The 20896-nt window shown below is 40.3% G+C and overlaps 1 protein-coding gene across 3 annotated transcripts in view; it reads left to right on the top strand.

Moving 5' to 3' along the window:
• Positions 1 to 20896, top strand: part of diaph3 (diaphanous-related formin 3) — a 43314-nt gene that overhangs the window by 14934 nt on the left and 7484 nt on the right. For 2 of the 3 annotated variants that reach the window (XM_088371761.1, XM_088371760.1), the window contains 9 exons: positions 294 to 388; positions 997 to 1098; positions 2562 to 2801; positions 4355 to 4484; positions 6099 to 6224; positions 7333 to 7496; positions 9545 to 9680; positions 12562 to 12657; positions 12840 to 12902. In XM_088371761.1, the coding sequence (XP_088227887.1) occupies positions 294 to 388; positions 997 to 1098; positions 2562 to 2801; positions 4355 to 4484; positions 6099 to 6224; positions 7333 to 7496; positions 9545 to 9680; positions 12562 to 12657; positions 12840 to 12902 (1152 nt within the window). The remainder of the gene's footprint in view (positions 1 to 293; positions 389 to 996; positions 1099 to 2561; positions 2802 to 4354; positions 4485 to 6098; positions 6225 to 7332; positions 7497 to 9544; positions 9681 to 12561; positions 12658 to 12839; positions 12903 to 20896) is intronic. The other variant, XM_088371762.1, reaches the window with a different exon arrangement.

Raw genomic sequence — 20896 nt, 5'->3', positions numbered from 1 at the left:
ACCCCACTTGTATAAAAAATATATATAGTTATATATTAGAACTGAATGAATTAGCTGCACATTGTGCTGCCTGCCTGATAATGTTTTCTTCTTTTTGTCCTTTATTCCTTTTTGTATGCTTTTTTAATGCTTTTTATGTTTTTGTAATATGCCATGTGAATTTTTTTTCTACAAGAGGTCTCAACTTTGTTTTCATGCTTTTTTTTTGTTTTTCATTTTTATGTTAATGTAATATGTAATGTAATTTTTTTTTCGCAAGGTGTCTCAACTTTCATGTCTTTGTTTCTCTGCAGCCATTTTCCTGGGCTCTTTCCGCATACCTTACAAAGAAATTCGTCAGATGATATTGGAGGTTGATGAAGAGCAGCTCACAGAACCCATGATTCAGGTGGGCTCACTTTTAGATAAGCTTTTGTTTGACGGAGAATCACATTCGTCTTTTTAAGTAGTTGGCAGCTACGCTAAGGGAAAAATAGGACGCCTCGTACCTCTTAATCAATTTAGAGTGTGTAATTTTGGGCAATTTTAACAATGCTAGATGTTTGTTTGAGTGTGTTTTGGCCAACAATTGTGGCACTTGAACATCAAGCTGGCCAGTAAGGCCAAGAAAGCAATTAGTCTGGTTTTGAGTGGCCAACAAAATTGCATGAAAGGCAATTTTCACTGAGGTGCAAGGTTTTTTTTTTCTTTGACATTTTTTTTTCAAGGCAGAAGGCCTGTGATGTTTCCATAGTAGCGTCACATTGTGAAAACGGAAAGACAGGAAAAGGACAGAAAGCGTGAGAGTGAATATCAGATGTTCCAGAACACCCAAGCACTACTTTTGGTTGGAGACGTGTTTGGAAAATATCGGCACCTCACTTTGCTGTGTAAAATGAGTCAAAAGGTCAAAGGTCATCCTGACTATACGCGATTCTTTTGTTGTGCTACTTTTTTTTCTCTCCCTCATCTCGACTGAGTCACATTTTTTTCCCTCTTTCCCACTTGTCATTGTAGAACCTTGTGAAGCACTTGCCGGAGCAGGAGCAGCTGAACGCTTTGGCCAAGTACGAGAACGACTATCCAAATTTGTCAGAGCCGGAGCAGTTTGGGGTTATAGTGAGTGTCTATGCAAACACACAGACTCCCATATATGATTCTCTTTTTATGCTTAATCAAAACAAGTAAAATTTCAACATCACATCTGTAGTCACTGCGTTGCAGTAGAGACACATTTTTTCTCTTTCCGTAAGGTCTCTGCATAAACATTTTTAAATGGAAAAAGTATGTCAACAGCTGATTAAAGACTTGTTGCTTTCTTAACGAATGTAATGTAAACGCACGAGATGGTATCCGTCGCATGGTGGGGATAAACAGCCTAAATGACTCGCAGCTTTTTAACATTCAGCTATTTGAGTGACACCTGGAATACCTCCCTAATTTATGCACTTTTTAAAAAGCAAATTTGCTGTCTAATTTTCTGCACTGGGTTTCCTAAAGACTTTTCGAATGAGACTAGCGCAAAAATTTGCATAAGGACTGTATAAATCTTGGAATGTGACATGACTCCCGCAAGCAGCTCAGTTGCTGATAAAATTAAGAAAAAAAAGAAGGAAAACTGGAAAAAACAACTTGTGTTTTTTTAACGAGCCAATAGAAAATTGCTGAAAATGTCTTTATAATTAATATAGATGTTGTTGTATGTTATTAAATCAAAACTTTTGAGCTGCGCTGTATTATTCAGATCTCTGCATGGCAATGTAAGTATTATATTGATATTTTCATGTTGGGGTTGCTAATTAGACTTGGCTTGAGACGCCAAATATCCGTGTTTACTAGTATGCATAACCCCCACCCGCGTGTAGTCACAGCTCATGACTGGCAGCGTTTTGGATTAGTCTTTCGTCTGGGATTTAGATTGTTGTTGACACTTCACTCAGACACGTTTTACAAGTTGCCAAAACATTTACTCACCAATATGTTCTTATACACTGCTTTATGTTCCAAAGTATGAGAATTGAGTTTACAATATTACATGTTATTCTAGCTCACTTATTTATTTATTTTAAATCCTTTCAGGGTTTTTTTTATTTTCTATTTTCATTATTTCTTTATTATTTCTTTATTATTATATATTATTATATATTAACATCAGACAAGACAGACAGCCTTTTTTTTTTTTTTTTTAACACACGTGGAAGCGGAACCCCTCTAACCCAACTCAACACGGCATCCGCAATCGCCCTAGTGTCCAGGTCTTGAGGCCCAGTGCAATATTTTCCAATTTGCTGTAATTGTGTGCGAGCGGTAATCCAAGGCGGCCTGTTATGTATATTCCATTCACCTCCCCTATAAGGACACTCACCCCATAATTAACTTAACAGTCGTGGGTTCCAAATCGAATCAATGCCAGCATCTATCATGCCTGCCTAGCAAGACTTTCGAATGTGATGATCACCTGTGTGTTTCTGAACACTTGTTTTCAAGAGTGACTGATGGTTATTTTAAGAAAATTCACACATTTGACCTTGATTTTTCTTTCACCCCCTTTTCCTGTCTATTTCCTTTCCTTCCTTCCTTAGATGAGCAGCGTAAAGCGACTTCGCCCACGACTCAACCATATTCTTTTCCGGCTGCAGTTTGACGAGCAGGTGAACAATCTGCGGCCGGATATTCTAGCTGTAAACGCCGCTTGCGACGAAGTCAAGACAAGCCGCTCTTTTGGCCGCTTGCTGGAACTTGTGCTGCTGCTGGGCAATTACCTCAACGCTGGTTCCCGAAATGCCCAGTCGTTCGGCTTCGACCTCAGTTCTCTCTGCAAGGTGAGCGTTGACCTTTCTGTCAAATCTTTAAATTGATACAGGAAGATGCCCTAGTTGAGCTTGCCTCACAACCCAGTGTGCCCTATATATGCAAATTTCCCAAAATAGATGTGCTCATCGAGGCTGTGCCTTAGAATCCGGTGAGCCTCGTAATCCAATAATTACGGTAAATCAAAATTTTTGAGAAGAGTCAAACAAAGTCTTTACTATTCGAAGGTAAGCCTTTTTAGTTAGCCGGATCCTGTCTCAAAATGTCAAATATCATATGGATTTATTTATTTTATTTATTTGTTTGTTTGTTTGTTTGTTTTTGTTTGTTTGTTTGCATGCATACATCTTTTTGGGGTTTATTTATTTTATTTTTATACACTGACATGACGCATATCTCCTGACAGTAAACAATAAGAGTCCTCTTAAAAGAAAAAACTCCAATGGAAAACGTGCGTGAACCCTGGCTAGTACATGATGTCGAGTTCGTGGACACGTTGGACTGTCCTTGCTTCAGGTGGCGAGGACTCTGCAAATATTTTGCATAGACCGAAGGCAGAACAGTCACTTTTTGTGCATGATAGTGATGATGACAGAGAGCAGAGTGTAATCCCTTGCTAGGAGACTCATCCATCTTGAGCGGCACAACTACCAAAGCAGCCATTCATCACTGACAAAATTCGGCCCTGTTAAACTTGTGCTTTCAATATTACCTTCCGATAAATAATGTTTATTGTATGTGTCGACTTGATGAATTAGGTGGACGGTGGTACAATACACTGAAAAAGTTCTTTTTTTTTTAAATGTAGAAATGCTGATGATTCAGTGCGTATTTTTGTAAGATTGCAGTCTCCTTTGTGGCGGGGTCAAGGTAAGAGTTTATATGAAAAGACGTTTATGTACATAAACGCAAACATTAGCCTCCTGTTTACGTTTGAACTATATTCAGCAGTTTACTTTGCAACAAAGAAAATTTTGACATTTTCAACTGTGTTGAATATGTGCATGATTGAGTAATTCATGTGAGCTTTAGAATAAAATAAGAAAATTATTTATTCGATAAATAAATCGGTGGGCTGTATATTAATTATCCGGCGCTGCCGACTATTACGGATTGTCCATATTTTGTTCTGGAAAATAAAAATAGGAGCATTTTGCTGCTTAACTCAGTCCACAAACATATTAATCAGTATGCCGTGTTTCGACGCTAAGATCATATTATTGTAAAGATTTTTATATTTCTATCCCAAGTCACAATGATGTACAGTTAAGGTTATTCAATTTGCCATTTCGGGTCCCCTTAGTGTTTGTTTGCCTCGGAACCTCTTTGCAGCTTGACATCATGAACGTGGATGTGGCTCTCGTGTGAATGAAATAACTGAAAGAAAGAAAAAACTGCAGGATATAAATTTGGAAGACATTATGTTCTTCTAGCACTCAGTGAACATCACACATTGATCCACATTTTCAGAAGCTCTTCCCTTGTGCCAGATGGAAGAAACAGTCGTCATCCTGTATATATATGTCTCAATGTTAATGTTTTTTTTTTCTTTCGCTTTCAACAGCTAAAGGATACAAAGTCAGTTGACCAGCAGACCACATTGCTCCATTTCCTGGTGCAAATATGTGAAGAGGAATTTCCAGATGTGATCAAATTTGTTGAAGACCTTAAACATGTGGATCGAGCAAGCAGAGGTAATCGGCATGCCAATTCACACTCGACACACATCGATTGTTCCGTTTTTAAAATTTCTATAATCGTATGAGAAAACCAAGTCTAAGACCCTGCAGTGTACATAAAGACTCGAGTGGCTGCTAGCAATTCATGACTTTCCTTGCAGAAGGTTTGAATAATCCTCTAGAGCAAATGCATCCACCATCTAGCCATGCTTTTTTTTGTATCGCTTATTCGAAGTTTGGTCATGGGTGTGCCAGCTGACTCGGGGCGAGAGGTTGTGTTGCCCCAACTGATTATAGGGAGTAAGCACATAAATGTGACATTTCCCTTTTATGTATGAAACACAGCAGCAGGGGTCACCAACCCTTTTCAAAGCGAAAGCCGCTTTTTGGGTGTTGATTAATGCATACCAGTTTGGCACATTTTTGAGAAACACATTTGCTCAAATTCTCTTTTACTAATGTTACTGTTTGTGTTATTTTTATATAAATCACTGCAAATGCCCTTTGTCTGTTAGCTTGGATTGGCTTATGCTCACTGCCACCGAAAATCAGGCCCAAAAATGGATGAATAAAAGAACGGGTGTTTAAAATAGACAGCAACAATACATTTGTTTTATGCCCCTTAATCAAAGAGCTGTACGGAGGTCGAACTTAATAATTTAAGTTGCACACAAAAAAATTAGGCTCCGTCAAGCTGTATTTTTAATTAATGCGCTGCGTTTGTGTACTCATCCAAAAAGCCAAGAAGCTTGATTTAATTATTTGTTAATAGTAACGTTAGTGGAATATTCCATCAGCAAAAAAACTCATTACGATCTTGACAGTACAGAGAGAAGTCTCGTCTGGGAAAAGCCGCATTAAACTTTTCACCTCAAAATTAATTTTGGTGAAGCAGATAAGCAGTAAATATAGTTACCTCCAAAAGACCTGACAAAAGCGCCAACCTGTACAACTGACGTTGAAAGGGACTGAGAAAGTATGCTCTTGTTCAATCGAGGCTTTTCGATCGTGTGCGTGCTCATTCATGCTCTTTGTGAATAACTAGCATGTGTTAGGAGGTTCGTTATAGTCTATGCTTTTCAAGCCTAAAGCTCCCATTCTTAGTAAGTACACTTCAGTATGTTTGATGTCTCATTGTTTTCTGTTTTCACTCCTTTCCTTGCCTCGCACAAAATCATCTACTGTAAAGTGGAGCGCCGTTCGTGCCCTGCGGAAAAAAGTACACAGAGATGTGTGCCACTCATTTTTATTTATCGCACAGCAGGTTGGCAGAGTAGTAAAGAGGTGTCAATGGGGGGGCTTTGACCTCTGCAAATTTAGCAACTTTTATTCCTTGATATCATTCTACATCTGGCGGCGATCTCTCTCCGCTACTTTGACATTTAACTCCAGCACTCGTAAAATAACTCTGGCTTATACACACAGAATAAAAAAAATAAGGGAGAGTAATATTTGCAACTTCCGTCCGATGCTTCTCGCTCCTCAAAATAGGCATCGATTCGATTTTGGGAAATAATAGTTGTCCTTTGTGCTTCTGTTTCCTCCCATTTTCTCGCCACGATGACGTGCGTGTGTTCTTTGTGCTTTTTTGAATCGGCGTGCGCTTGAATGCATGTTGGCGTGTGTCAGTGTCTGCAGAGAATTTGGAAAAGAGCCTCAGGCAGATGGAGAGGCAGCTGTTGCAGCTGGAGAGAGACCTTGAGACTTTTGCGTCCTCTGATGACCCCAACGACATGTTTGTCAATAAAATGGCAATATCCTTTCCACGCATTTTCTTCATTATGCGGCGGTGCCTTCAGTTGCAACTGATCCAATTTATGAATCCGTAAATATTATTTATTTAAAAAATATATTTTTGTTAACCAATAAATATCACTCGGTTTTGATCTACTTTTCAAAGAAACACCAGAGGTTATTTTTTTTTGGTGCTCAATTTTGTTTTCCCAATCCACCAAACTTGTGGATGAACGCGAACATTTTTGCAATTTAGGCAATGTTCTTATTAATGTATACGTGTATATTTATTTTTATTATTATTATTCTTCGCTGTCAAGTTTTATGCTGGCCTAAGGCTATGATGTCAGACTGTTTACAGAGCTCATCCTGTCATACTCTTGCAGATGTGGATAAATAAACAAGGTGTCCACAGATCCCTAAAAAAATAAATCTTAGGTTTCAAAATGCAGGCTGTAATTAGCTTTTTCCTGTAAGGTATCTGCCTTTCAAAGGTCTTGCAAATGCCAAATTGACAGATTTGGAAAATTTCCATTTAGCATTTAAATGTAATGAGAAGCAGAGCTGAGCAGAACTGTCAACATTTGTCATCATTTGGTTGCTAGGCTGATTTTTCTCTGATAATGATTAAGGAGTTTCAACTTGGAAGGGCTAATATTTGTTTGTGATTGATGCTTAAAATGTCTCAGCTACACGCTGAGTCTATTTTCCGTACCTCGCAATTAGACATGTCAAATTGCAATTGCTGTTTTGAGAAAACTGCTCAAGTTACCTTGAGATCAACATTTTTTCCCAGCCTGAATGTTTTTTTCGTTTTTGTCGATATGCGTAAGTAGTCTCGTCATCGCTAGCCAGTTTTAGCTGGGGCTGGAAATTTATCATTTATCTCAAAGATAGTGTATTTTTCTCTCTCCTAGCTACAAATCTAATATTCTAGTTTGAGATTTGGAGGACGCTAATGCAGCAGGGCTCTCCCACCCTTGGCCCCACCGCCGGGTCGCCGTAATATAAACAACACAGTTAAACCTGACCTTTCCATTTTAATATTTTAAGCAAATTAATGTACCTCCACGGCTAATTTGCTGAATGCGTAATGAATTTGTGCTGGACCTTGACCAACACCGTCACAGTTTCAGCAAGGTGGCGCGTGAGCAGTATGGCAAGCTGGTGAGCATGCAGAGCAGCATGGAGACTCTCTACCGGAATCTTTTGGAGTATTATGCCGTGGATCCGAAGAAAACATCCGTGGAGGAGCTCTTCACTGACCTCAGCAACTTCCGTAGCATGTTCATCGTGAGTTGAATTTCAGAAATTGCACAACCACAATAACCCATTTTAATTCAATTCTTTGCACAAACAGCTATATATCGGTGACTGAATGGAAACTAGTCGTCGTAAATGTCATATCATGATTTTCAAAAAAAAAAATCAGTGGTTGGAAAAAAATGGGGTCATGCACAAATATTAGCTTGCAATTTAGGTTGTATTTTTCCACTTCCATGTTACAGAGTGCATTGTTAGAAAAGTCAAGAACAAAGTCAATCCGAGGGTTTGCCATCCATACAGACAAAGTCAAATACATAGGACTGAGATTTGAATACCCGTATCACAAATGTTAGCTTTGTATGTCCCTTCGGTTATGCGAATACATATTGTACATTGATATGTATGATATTTTCCTTGGTCCAATTTCCGAAGCCTTACATTTCATCACCATATCATCGGTGTTACTCTCCGGGTCCTTACTAAACATACAAATGAATAATAAGTGAAGAAGCAGTCTTGTAAGGACTTTGAATGTACTCCCGAGGACCCCGTTTTAATAAGACAAGGTGCGAGCGGCTAACAGCCTTCGTAATTTGTTCAAAAGGTGTCTTCCCACCGACATCCAACCGGGAGGTCAAAGGGTGTGTTCATGCAGTAAATCTCAGCGCAGTAACCTCTCGGTCAAATCTGTGTCAGCATATACACCGCTGTGCCAAGGTCCATGCTAATAGCTACACGTTGTTTGGAGACCACTGCGTGTAATGAACTTGAGCCTTCAACTGCAACTGTGTGCTGCGTTCTCAAAATATGTACGCACGTTTGTGTGCGAGGAAAAGCTAAGCAGCTTTTCCTCGACGGGTGTGGGGGGGGGGGGAGGAACGTCGCAATGACAAGCGCATACAAAGGCATAGACAAACCAGCACACACACATGCAGCATGCTCAGTCACCCGTAGGAAGGAGACCCAGGGCGAGGCCGCGCATCTGACAGGAATCCAATTGAGCGTGTCTAATGGCAGACATCCAGGAGAAGAGGCGGGGGAAAACAGACCTGGAGTGATGAGGAGAGCTAAGGGCAATATCCTCTCTGTGTTTGGCTCTGGCTCTCCCTCTCTCATTTTGCATCATCACTCTATTAGAATTTTGTATGGGCAATAAAACACGACCCCTGACATTTTTTTTTTAATGATAGAATTACGTTACACCGCTATGTTTTCGTGTTACTTATGATCTAACATACACATTAAGATGGTAAACAAAGAACCTTTTTTCACTCCCATTTACTGCAACTCTATTGACATTTGGTTTTGGTGACAGCATGTTTTTGTCATTGTGCTCTCGCTAGGTTTTTGTTTGAACAAAGTGGCTCTGACGTATTGCTCTTGAGCTGCTCTTCTCCTGCTGCACTGAAGCTAAGCGTGATTCACTCCAAGCAGGACCACTTGTTGTATCGACTCGTTATTGACTAACCATTGCTTTCTCTTTGCTAATGGCATCAAGTAAAGGGACTTTTTTTTTTTCCCTCCCCGCTTGTGAATGTGCATAACAACATTGATAGAACCATCTGTTGCGCAGATGCCATGTACTATTATGATTGTCTTTTATCAACCCTGACTGGGTTATATTTTATTACAACTGGCATTGCTTTGCTGGACAGCAGGGAATTTAGTTTAGGTGAAGATTCAAGGTGATTAGATAGTTACTAAACAATCTGTGATTTTTGCCTTTTTGTGTTTTGATTCTCTTTGACATGAACTGGTTTGTTCGAATACCCACGGTGTGTTTTCAGCATTTCCTTAGACTTCCCCCAAAGTCTTTTTCGAAGCCACAAACTAAACTAAAAAGCATGAAAAATGTTCTAACTAAACTCGTTTATAAAAGCGGGTATTAGTTTTATGTAAACTCACCTCATAATGGCTGACACGAGATGGACCAGAGATAGACAAGCTGGCGGCAACCCGAACTTCCATTTGCAGAGTAAATAAAATGAACTCGTATGAACTCACACCCAGCGCTGAATACTGAGGCAAATTTGTACTCTGGCGCCGCTTACACGTTTTTGTTTCTCTTTTTACAGCAAGCACTCAAAGACAACACGAAGCGTAAGGAGTGTGAGGAGAAACAAAGGAGAGCACAGGCGGCAAAGGAAAAGGCTGAGCGTGAAAAGCAGGAGAGACAGCAGAAGAAGAGTGGCTTGCTTGAACTTAATGCAGGTAAGAACTCATTTCACCGTTGCCTCACAAGATATTTCATGCTGTTTTTCTTTTTACATGACATGCTTGTATGCCACAACAATCCAAGATCTAATTAGAGGTTGCATTTTTTGCAGGTGAGATCAAGCATGGTCAGTTTTACATATTTGTGCGCCGCACGTATCCAGAATATTTGTATACTCGCGACTTTAAAAAGTCTCCCTGACTGTGCCCTTCAGTTAGAATTAAAGTCGACATTTAGAACACGCTTCAAACTTCCAGTTGTTTTTTGGGTTTGTATTTCCCTCCCCCCCCCTTTGGAGTATTGCGGGTGCCAAAAACTTGTTTAACAACACAGCCTCCAGACCTATTTTCAACGCCAAAAACCAAAGACTGGCAGAAAACTCCAGCTCATCAGCCCCAGCCCCATGCTAGTGCGTAGTGCTAACATTTGCCAGCCATTGTAGCTTGCCTGCAGACAGAGTGCGCGTATAAAAACCACGAGTGTGTTCTGTGCCAAAGTACTGTCACACGTTTTGGCTAAATATAATATCAAAGCTCCTCGTTCCCTCGCTGTCGGGTGGCAAAGTTTAACCCCAGAAGTTATTTTACAGGGTTTAATAATAGAGCGCGAGTTAATCGGTTAAGTCACATTCTGGTAAGACGGCAGATCACCCTTGTAAGTTATGTGTACAAAAATTGTATTTTGAAACGTTCTATTTGAAGGTATCGATGAAATGTCAAAGTATAGCGCTATCTGTTGCTAAAGCTTTGGTGCTATTACACGCAGCTCGAGATGATGCCTCGCACGAGAATTGTTTCACCGCAGAAAGCTTTTCTCGTCACATCTCGCCGAGAAACGGCCATTTCGAAAAAACGTCGCCTCTTTTCAAAGGTTACTTGCACACCTTCAGGCACCCTAAAGGGGCCGAAAATCCCACTCTCCATTAGTCAGCCCGAAACCTCATTCCACCACCGACATGGCAGAGCCATCCAGCTCGAACCATCCAAAGTAGCACGATAGCCATCAGCAAATATAACTTTCAAAATTCATCTTCACGTTCTTCTCAGTCTGCCGAGTGGTGGCCAAAATACAAATTTATGCATCACTGCGAGCCTTTGGATGATTCTATTTTGAGAAGGGTCTTGAGAATCTAATTATCCAAGACTATGACGTGTTATATATGTACGGGCGTGTGTGTGCATGCGTTTGCGGGTTCACTGTTTACTGTTGATGATGTTTAAATAAAGTGGATGGAGAAAGTCAACGTTGCAGCAAGCAGTACATGCCAACAAACTGCTGCTTTTGGCAGGGCAGGGTATCGCCACACCAACAAACAATACAACAGAACGAAATTCATATTTCATTTGGCATTCGGCCACCAACCGGGGCCCACCCGCTTTCACAAACTCTCTCGCTCTTTCCGTCTGTCTCCGACCATATTTATTAACGTAAGAGCTTTCTCTTTGTTTGAGATTTGCCCTCAATGGAGATTTTGTATGTAATCATTTCATCATCCATCAATTCCCTAAAAGCCCCAGAAAGTCTGTTATCCACATTAGACTGAAGGACACTGCAATGAATAGCATAGGATAATAAAAACGTTGAGGTAAGTTTTTTTTTTATATATATAGATATATAGATTTCTAGATGAGCATACTAATGTATACTATGATCATAATATTCAAATACATGCTATCAGAGACTAGAATATCCACATACTGATGCACAGAATGTTCTCACCATCTGCAGCGTGTCATCGAGCAGCCTGAGTGAAGCCATTTGCACCGGGCCTGACGGAGATTGAAATTCAGATTGGATTGTTTTTTTTTCCTCCTGTAACTGTGCTTGTGTATGACAAATCTGTAGCATTAACTCCCAGGGTAGGCCAGGAGCTGGGATGTTTGTGCTCAGACATATTACACAACAAAGCGTTATTTAACATTCAGTGTATGGCTACAAGCCACAAACTGTATTAAGGAATCAAATGCACAAAGAAGCAGAGGTGTGCAAAATATGGAGAACGATCTTTTTTTGGGTGCTCTCGTGCAATTGCAGAATCTAGTTGGCCATATTTATCAATTCTCAATTCCCTGACACGACATGAGTTTACTTTTAGCTTACATTTTTACCATTTAAACATTACAAGTATGCTGTAATGTTCCTCCTGATTGATATCTACAATTTGACTCTTTCTACTCCCCAATAATCGGGATCGTGTTCTATTTTCCACCTCAAGAGACTCTCGATGTATTTCACATTCCCGTACTCCGGAGGAAAATACGTAGTCCGCTGCACTTGACGACACACACTGCGGGTTTCAGTTGATAGATCCGTTCCGTGTTATTTGTTTTGTTTTGATGAGGAACGCGGATGTGTGGAACTCTTGCTACACGTGATGAATCGCCGTAGCAGCCAAGACAATTTTAGACGTCAAGGAGCGTTGGGCCTGCTCAGAAATCCATGCTGTTGCTGTGCTCTGAGTAATGATGAAGAACAAGATGTGAGCGTAGATACTGCTGAACTTCGGGGTGGGGGTGTCACAACAAAAGCAGACAGTTTGTAGCATATTGTTTGTTTGAGGGAAACAATACTGCATTTTCCATTTCAGACACCACAGACGGTATTGATGTAGGATTAAGGTTTGATCAGACACAAGCTGTCAGTGATTTGTATTTTCTTACCTGGTTTCATTCACTGCCAATATTCTGTCAACAAATTAACCTGACTTGTATTCCCAAACTATTTTTCATTAGCAAACACCAGCTTGTGTTTTTGTTGCGAGGCTCTCGTGTCAGGTCGAAACGATTTGCAATCATTATGTAAAGTCTTCACGACTATAAGAAGGTCTTTCTTCATCTGATTTTCTTCAATAACCTCCTCTTCTTCTTGGCTTTTCAGAGAATGATGAGACAGGCGTGATGGATAGCTTGCTCGAAGCTCTACAATCGGGAGCTGCATTCCGAGACCGCAGAAAAAGAGCACCGAGACCCAGAGGTAAAGCTCCCTTGCACATGATTATGGACTCACGTTGACTTGAACAGGGTGGCCCCAACTCGCTGGCCAGGAACAGCCCAACCACACGTCCCCCACACCTCCAACTCATGGCAAATTTCCCAAAAATGGAACAACTCCTTACAGCGTGTGTTTGCATTGTGTGTAAAACGCCTCCGTTGCAGATAACCAGCAGAAGACCATCAGTCCCAGATCCTACCGTCAGGTTCTAAAGCCCGTTGATCACGGTAAAGCAGTAATGTCCTCGGCTAAGATCTCAGGCATGGCCAATACTATCTACTTGCTCTCATAAATCATCTTTAACCATTTTCTCCTCTGCTTGGAATGGGAACTGCGTTCTTTATGCTCTTACCTTTCCAGTGATCCGTCTTCTCGTGACCCCGTGTGCACCGCGCACTTTGTATGGACGGCTACTTTTGAGCAGTGGTGTGTTTTGGGGTGGATACAGACAGTGTTTGGGGAAAGCTGTGTTAAGATTCTTTGAACTCTGCGGGCGGGCTGTTCTTTTGCTGTGGTTTATCAAAGTCATCTTTTTTTTTTCTGAATTTGAATTCACGTTGAAAGAATAGTGAAACTTGAGGTGAATGTTGGGTTAAGCAAAACGGCGAAAAGTATTCGTTGAGACAAAGCATCCGTATATTAAATACAATTTAATATTGATTATGAGTACTTTTGAATAAATATAGTATATCAAATTAAGTCGGCTATGAAGTTGGTCATTGCGATGGCTTTCAAACAAAACAAATCTGATTTCGTTTTTTCAAAGGTCCTCGACATTCACGACTGAGTCACTTACATTTTCGCCCTTTTACCTTTTATTACCTGTAATCGAAATCCCCACGGGCCGAGGTACGGCGCACATGAATAAAATTATTCAAGCTCAAGTCCGCCCACATCATTGATGGCAATGATAAAGGGCCTCGCTCAGTTGTTCTGCCTTGGAAAGCGATGAAGGGTTGGGAGAGATACAGTGTGGGAGGAAAAAGACAGATCGAGGTGGCTGTAACATCTGAAACAAAAAGAAATTGTGTGAGGAAAAAAGATTAAAACAGTTGGTTTGCCTCAAACACATTTCTAATATGCAGTAAGAAACAAATATGGATCCTGGGACTGACGTGTTTGATTCAATCACAAAGATTGTACAAGGTCGCTATTAACGTGGGGGCGACAATAAATACGATACACAAACTTACTCTTTAATAATGAATCCATTTTGATTGGAATAAGGAGTTGGAAGTGAGCAGTTGGTAGTTACAGACCTGGCCTTGATGACCCGTAAACCTTAAAGGCTCATCTGTATTTGCATAGCGGGGCCCGGTGTTGTGTTCAATGCCAAACACCCAGAGCAAACAGCTAATTACTTTTCTCTGCCCTGCCCAAACACCAGCTCAGCCCTCTCAGTGCCCATTCATCTTAATTTCCCCCACTCTGCCATCTGCCGCCTAAATAACACTCCTCCACATTTCCCTACCATCCCGCCCGCATCCCTGCTGTCTTATTCTATACTCTCATGGCCTGACAGTGGCCCACCCCAAATATAATTACCTGTTATTGGTATGAAGTCTACACTCCTGCCTCAGCCCATCACTCATAATTCCCCGCCCGCCTACCTCGCAAGAAAATCGAGCTCTTTTATCTCCAACACTTGAGAGCCAGACTTAATTCTGCTTTAGTGGCGATGCTTATTGTGAGGTATAGTCGCTGAAGCGGCCGTCTAAATACCAACTTTTACAAATGTATGATTTTAATCATTGATCTCATCGGCGATGAGATTGCAACAGCAAAAATAACAAATACAGAAGCATCTGTGCTTTCCTATTCTGCAATTCATGTTGGAAGAAGCCTTTTCAAATGTGACCATTCATTGTGTTGTCATGGCAAAATTTTGCTATAGATCAGTTATGGCTGGACCGTGTTCTTCATTCGGTAAATTTTGATGAGTCGTCTTTAGTGCCAGTTAACAATTTACAATTAATTTACAATTGAACACCAAATGAGGAAGTCAGAATTTACTCAATTTTTCTAATCTCTCATCATCGCTCGTTCCTAAAAATTAACATGACTCAGCAAATGAGGACCCAACGTAACCATGCCGCTTTTTGTTTTATTTCGAACCGGTCCGCAGTATTCTTGAGCACACATTCGCAGACACAACCGACTTGAAGGGATGAAGGTAAGCGGGCTTTGTGGTAGCCCGCCTGAGTTAGGATAAGGCTTTAGGGCTTTGGGGCTCCTTGGCTCTCCAAATTGGATTGGGCTCTGCAGAATGATGGATCGATGGTGGTTAGCCACACGGGTGTACGAGACATATTGAATCTATAAAGCAGTCATAGCTTTTTAACTGTATCCGCCTGAAAATGTCTCTCTAGGCACTGTCTGATCATTTCATTAGTTTTTGGGAAAGCCATTACCTTAAGGTTGTTGAGAGACGTAGTTGTGGAGGTATACGGTATATGGTTATGGATGTTTTTAATTGGTCTAAAGTTACTGTGGAATAAGAGTTTAAAATGTGTTGTAGAGACTCATTTCAGTAATACGAAGGCAGATCACTAGTCATTATTTTATATTTCGTTTATTGTAATAAAGATGAATTAATCAAAAGGGGAGGCAAAAAACATTGAAAATGACCTTGAAAAAAAATCACATTACATTGTAACCACAAATTTTACAAGGGGGAAAAACACAATTAGATTATTTTCCATAATAATTCAGCCCTAGTTATTATAACTTCAAAAGGCTTAATATTGGACCACTTGTTTTTAGTAGATGCGGATTAATTTACATTTTAATCTAAAATGATGTTTTTTCATATTACAATACACTAATCTGTATTTCTTATTATCAACCAAAAACTACCTCTCAGCTTTGACCAAACTGCACATTTCTTACTCAGCAGGCAGAATTTAAAATGCTATTTAATTTGCCTTTGAATAATGGCATCCCTCAAAGCTGCAGGCTAATAAATTATTGATTTTTGAATGAAAAGTCACAGTATAAATTATGGCCTAATATTGCATTGAAATACTATTTAAGTATTTTTATTTATTGGTATGTGGCACCTTTGGCCAGTAAAATTGTAAGTAGTAGGGCACATATTTCAGAACACAGAGGCATTATTACATAAGGCTCCTGGTATAACGTGTACATTGTGTGTGGTCAAGTTCAACCACAACAAAGCCACACACTCACTGGCTTTTGACCATCACAAAAAATATGTCAGTATTCTACATAACACAAAGCAATGTAGTTTGTTTTCTCTGCGTGGAAATGGGAAACATACCTTTATTGTTTGGAAAAGGAAAAGCGGAAGCCACACTTGAGGTGGCAATGGCATCACCATTTTTCATATAAGTCTTTATTTCCCCCCCCTCTCTAGACTACGTGTTAAAAAATTGAGTGCGGATGGGCTCTGTCTGGAATGGGAGAGTGTTGATGAACAAGGCTGACTTATCTCGGAAGGCTTTGGAGACGGAAGGTGCCGGCTGCCTGTAAATCATCCGCCGTAGCTCCGACAATGGAAGGTGTTTGGGCTACAGCCCGCTTGACGTGATTTATCAGTATGGTGAGTGATTATAGGAAGCCTCTGTACGTCAGAAGCAGATGGACCTAAAAAAAAAAGGTTCCTTGGCGTTTCATGAAACATGCAAATCATCGTTCATCAGGGCCTGTGAGAAATAGTCATCGAAAGAAATTGCGAAGCGGTTTGAGGGACCTTGAATCCTAATAACCATTCTTGAGAGCAAAATGCTATCTTATAGCTAATTGTTGTGATCACTGGCTTTCCAGCTTGTCACTCTATGTGAAAACGGCTTGAGGTAGGAAATGACAAAATGCGGGACCTTTTTCATTTGGAATGGATAATTATCTGTCTGGGGTGTTACATAGGCGAAATGACGAGCACCAAAATAGATCAAGTAAAAGGAAAAGTCTGTGATCTCGTTTCCTGGCAGTGAAGTGGAATCAAGTAATGAAACACTTAAAGTTAAACCACTGCGCTTTTCATGTGCAAATTCAACTTCACACATTGACAGTTCACTCAGGCTCGGTTGATGACTTTTTTTTTTTTTTTTTTTATCCGACTTGTCATGTTTTTTTTTTATTAAATGTAAGTCATTACGTCTTTGCCTGGTCTCGGTTGCCATGACTAAAAGAGTCCTGCTTTGATGAACGAGGGTAAAGGAGTTGACACTCATTTTAATAAACTTAAATGATTATCTTTGAAGGTGCGCATGCAATAAATAAACATCAACACAAACTAGTACAATCGCAGCCTCACGGGGAAGGCAGTGGGTGAAGGTGCTTGACACACATACAAGAACACAAATATGAGCAAGTGGCAGCATTTAAATGCAACAGTGGGAAGATCTAATGGGAGATAAATCGAATCAGAGCAGAACGGGATTTCTCCCATTCTAAAATATGTTTCTATGCCTTCCCTTGCTCTTGACCTGAAAAAAATATGATAATAATTCCATTTGACGCTTGTTTTGTTTTTGTATTTTCAAAGAGCGCTAACCCTTCAAGGTTGACGTCGTCCTCATGACAATTTAATAAGCTTCATAAGGAAATGTGCCATTGCATTTTTTTTAGAAAGCAGGTATGTCTTGGTTTAAGCATAATTTAATTCATGAATTTTTTCCCCCAAACTTTGTTTCTTTATCCGCGGGCATGTTGTTGAGTTGCTCGAATAATTGAGGGAAAAGTATGAGCATTGCAAATTGCTTGGTCTCCCCTGCCGTTCTCGGCATTTCCGCTCTCCACCTATAGCTAATTTTTGACGACGGTTCCTTCCTCCCTTTCCCTCCAACTTTGTATCTTGCTTTGTGTTAATCAAATTACCTGTGATTGATTCTGATTGTCAGTAGCAGATGCATCCGCCTGGTGTTTTGTCCGTGTCAAGTGAAGCCTAAGGTTAGCAGCGTTACTTATCAATCAATGCTTCTCAAGCTTCAATGCCTGGATAAAGTCACTTGGCTTCCAAAGACCCGGTATTGTTTCATCAAGTTATCTCGAGAAAAAAATTCTTTCATATTTATCTGCAGAGATTTCCCCCCAAACTTCAAATCTTTTACCTCTAACGCACTGAAGATACCCTACCGGCAACATCAAGTATTTGCGTCTCAATTTGTTAAGTCTTTCTCGACAAGACCTTTGTGGCTACGCCTTTATCTGAAAGCCTTTGAATGGTTTAAAATAAGTCACAGTCATGTACTAATCATGAAAATCCAGTAAGACTGCATTCATGATATTTTGCAGCATATTTCATCATTTGCCCGTCTTTGCATGTAACAGGAGCATACCTTGTTGGCTACCCTGTTTGAAATCATTCTTAATTTATACTCGCTGGAAATTACACTCTAATGTGTCTCAATAGCATTTCTCCCAAATAATAAACTATGGATAGTAAGATAAAAAAAAAAGTGCAGCTTGTTTTGTCAGGTTTTCTATTCACAGATGCCAAAGATGCAACACATTCCATGAGAGTAGTTCACCTTCAGATTGTTGTGATTGCAGATAAAACATTCAATGTAAAGTGAATTTCTTCCGTTCAGATTTATTCAACATATTTTATCTTTATCGGAAATATTTGATTCTACTGTTTATGTCTTACAAAGTAAGGAACATTTCGATGTTAAATGAATTTTATGTTATTATAAATTATAAAATATAAAAATATGATACATTAAGTAAAACTGCTCACACGTCGGAAATCTAATTGAAAGTATCGCGTATATTTAACCAAACCGATTACAATGGAGCGTCATCTCTTCCTTTTTTAGCCTGAGAAAAGCGTAGACACTTGATTCCCGAGGACCAGGCAATCACAAGACCAAAACGTGGGCTTATGTTTACGCTGCCTGTGACTGATAATCACTCACTCGTGTTGGCCAGTTTGTTCTCGATAGTCTGGCAGCTAGTCTTCATGAATCATTTGGATCAGAACTCGCTATGTGGACACATGGCTATCAGTGGCCCCCCCCCACACACACACACACACATTGTGAGTTTTGGCAGTAGACAAGAAGCAAAATAAAGATTTCTGTAAATCGTAGGATTTGCTAATGTTTGTATTTTGGGCCGCTAATCACTACGGGACATATTCCGCGTAGTTTTGCCTGTGCCAGTCTCTCGTCCACTCCATTGTGTCATTTACCTCGTGCCAGATAGGCACTTTGGGTTGATCAAGCCTGAAGCGTGGGTGTTCTCTGGCCCTATGCTGCACACATTCTCCCGTGGATTTAAGCATTTTTTTCCTCCGCGCTATAAATCCTCGCTGGCCGGGACCTCGGCGTCCTTGCTACTGTAGCGATTTAGCAAGCGAGAGTGGACTCAGGTGTCTTCACATTCATTCTCTCGCTCCGTCGCTGCGATGGCCCCTTTCCAACTTCCCTCCGTTTGACCTCGGCACCGTCGGACGCAGACGCTCGCTCTTTTAAAGCCTTGTCTCGAAGGATGCGAGATTATTTGAATGTATTATTAATATGAAAGATAAACAGTCTCGAGATAAAAGCAAGCTATTGCTTGGAAAGACGTACAATCGGCGGAGCCTGGCAAATGCTTTGAATATCTTTTAGATTCTTTATTTTGCTTGCATATCGTGTTTTGTTATAATACATTGTTTATTCTCTTGACAGTTTGATCAATGTATTTGTGCTTTTCAAACAAATGTGTCAGACTTTGTATCGATTTTCATGGATTCAAATTAACCGGGATATTTACAAATGTTTTTTTTATTAACACAGTTAAAAAAAATCATTAGAATAAACAGACGCCTCCAAACAAATACAGAAATGGGAAGGATAATGAAGGCGAGCCATATTGATAAATTTGAGATGACAGTGAGGAGGAGGAGAGAGGGAGAGCGATGCAACGCAGCCAATCATGCCCCAGTGGTTCTTCTAATCGCGCAAACAAGGTCACCGTGCTCCAGAGCCAAACTGGCAGCCGATATGCTTGCATCTCAAACACGCCCTTTCATCCGCTGTTATCTTTTTTTTGCCATCATTGTGCCTGTTTCCTTCGCTCATTTAATCAAATACAGAAAACGGAAATGACTAATAGAACAGCACACACCAGCAATTAATGCACTACTCTTATCAGTTCAATGCGTCGATAGAACGATTTTTTTACCCCGGCTCTGTAAAATTGATTACTGCTTAACATATTGAAAATAACAGCAGATGAAGAGTGCATGCCAAACGTTCCTCTCCACTGGTTCCGAGACATTGCCCCAATTGAAATGGGAATGACAGCTGAAAAAACAAATGCCCCAAAATATTCAGAAGTCCGACATATTTTTGTATATTCGTTATTAGACGAACCACCAGTGTTTTTGTATCCCACTGTGTATTCTGCAATTGGTGGTGCGGGCCTTTGTTAGCCTTGATAAATACAACAACAAAAAGAAAACATCAGTCGTCCTAATTTCTGCCAGCATCAAAGGATTAACTCTGCGTGTTGCTTTTTAACTTTGCGCAATTCAGTTGTGACCAAAGTTATTCGCCCCCCCCTTTTGAAATTCGACTTCTCTGCAGAAATTGCTATTAACGCACATCTCTTATCTGCGAAACAAATCAAAACTTGACAAGTTTGATCATATTTCCTTGATACAATAAGTTTAAAAAAATGGGTGTGATGTCACCGTTACGTTTTCGAGAGACTTTATCAGCATCGGCAAATGCCAAAGCGATTTTTCCCGTTTGTTGTCTGTGGATTTTGAAGGATGAATTCCAATCAAGGCTAAGGTTAGTCGTTGTACAGCTGAAGGAAAGCACTGTCAGCAAAATCAGTTTTAGGTTAAAAATCAGATGCATTTCAATGGCAGTGTCTGTGCCGATCAATGAACTCTGAATTTGTGAACCAAACTATCAAAATAGCCTTTCATTGTTTCTACATAAGCATCTAATTTACTTTAAGCGCCAGCGACAAAGTCTCTACTCAGCTTGGAAGTGATCCCTCGGGTATGCGCTGACAACTATTTGCAAAATTGACTTGCCCAAGTCGGATATGCGAGAGGTCACCCGTCACTGTTCATCTTTTTATTGATTAACATCTCTACATTCTAAACGCACCAACGCCACCCTCCTTGGATTCCCGTCATTTTTCTGCCGTGTTGAACTACAACCCTCTCCATTCCCTTGTAGGTGATTTTGCTAATGTGTTCCCCTGAGCTATGAGATGTACACATTTTTTTTCCCCCCGCATCATTTGTCTGCTGCCT

The sequence above is a fragment of the Syngnathus floridae genome, chromosome 3 (assembly GCF_059516105.1).
Source record: "Syngnathus floridae isolate MCC-2025c chromosome 3, RoL_Sflo_1.0, whole genome shotgun sequence".
Classification (NCBI taxonomy): Eukaryota; Metazoa; Chordata; class Actinopteri; order Syngnathiformes; family Syngnathidae; genus Syngnathus; species Syngnathus floridae.
The sequence above is the reverse complement of the archived record's forward strand: the minus strand, read 5'-3'. Positions and strand labels throughout refer to the sequence as shown.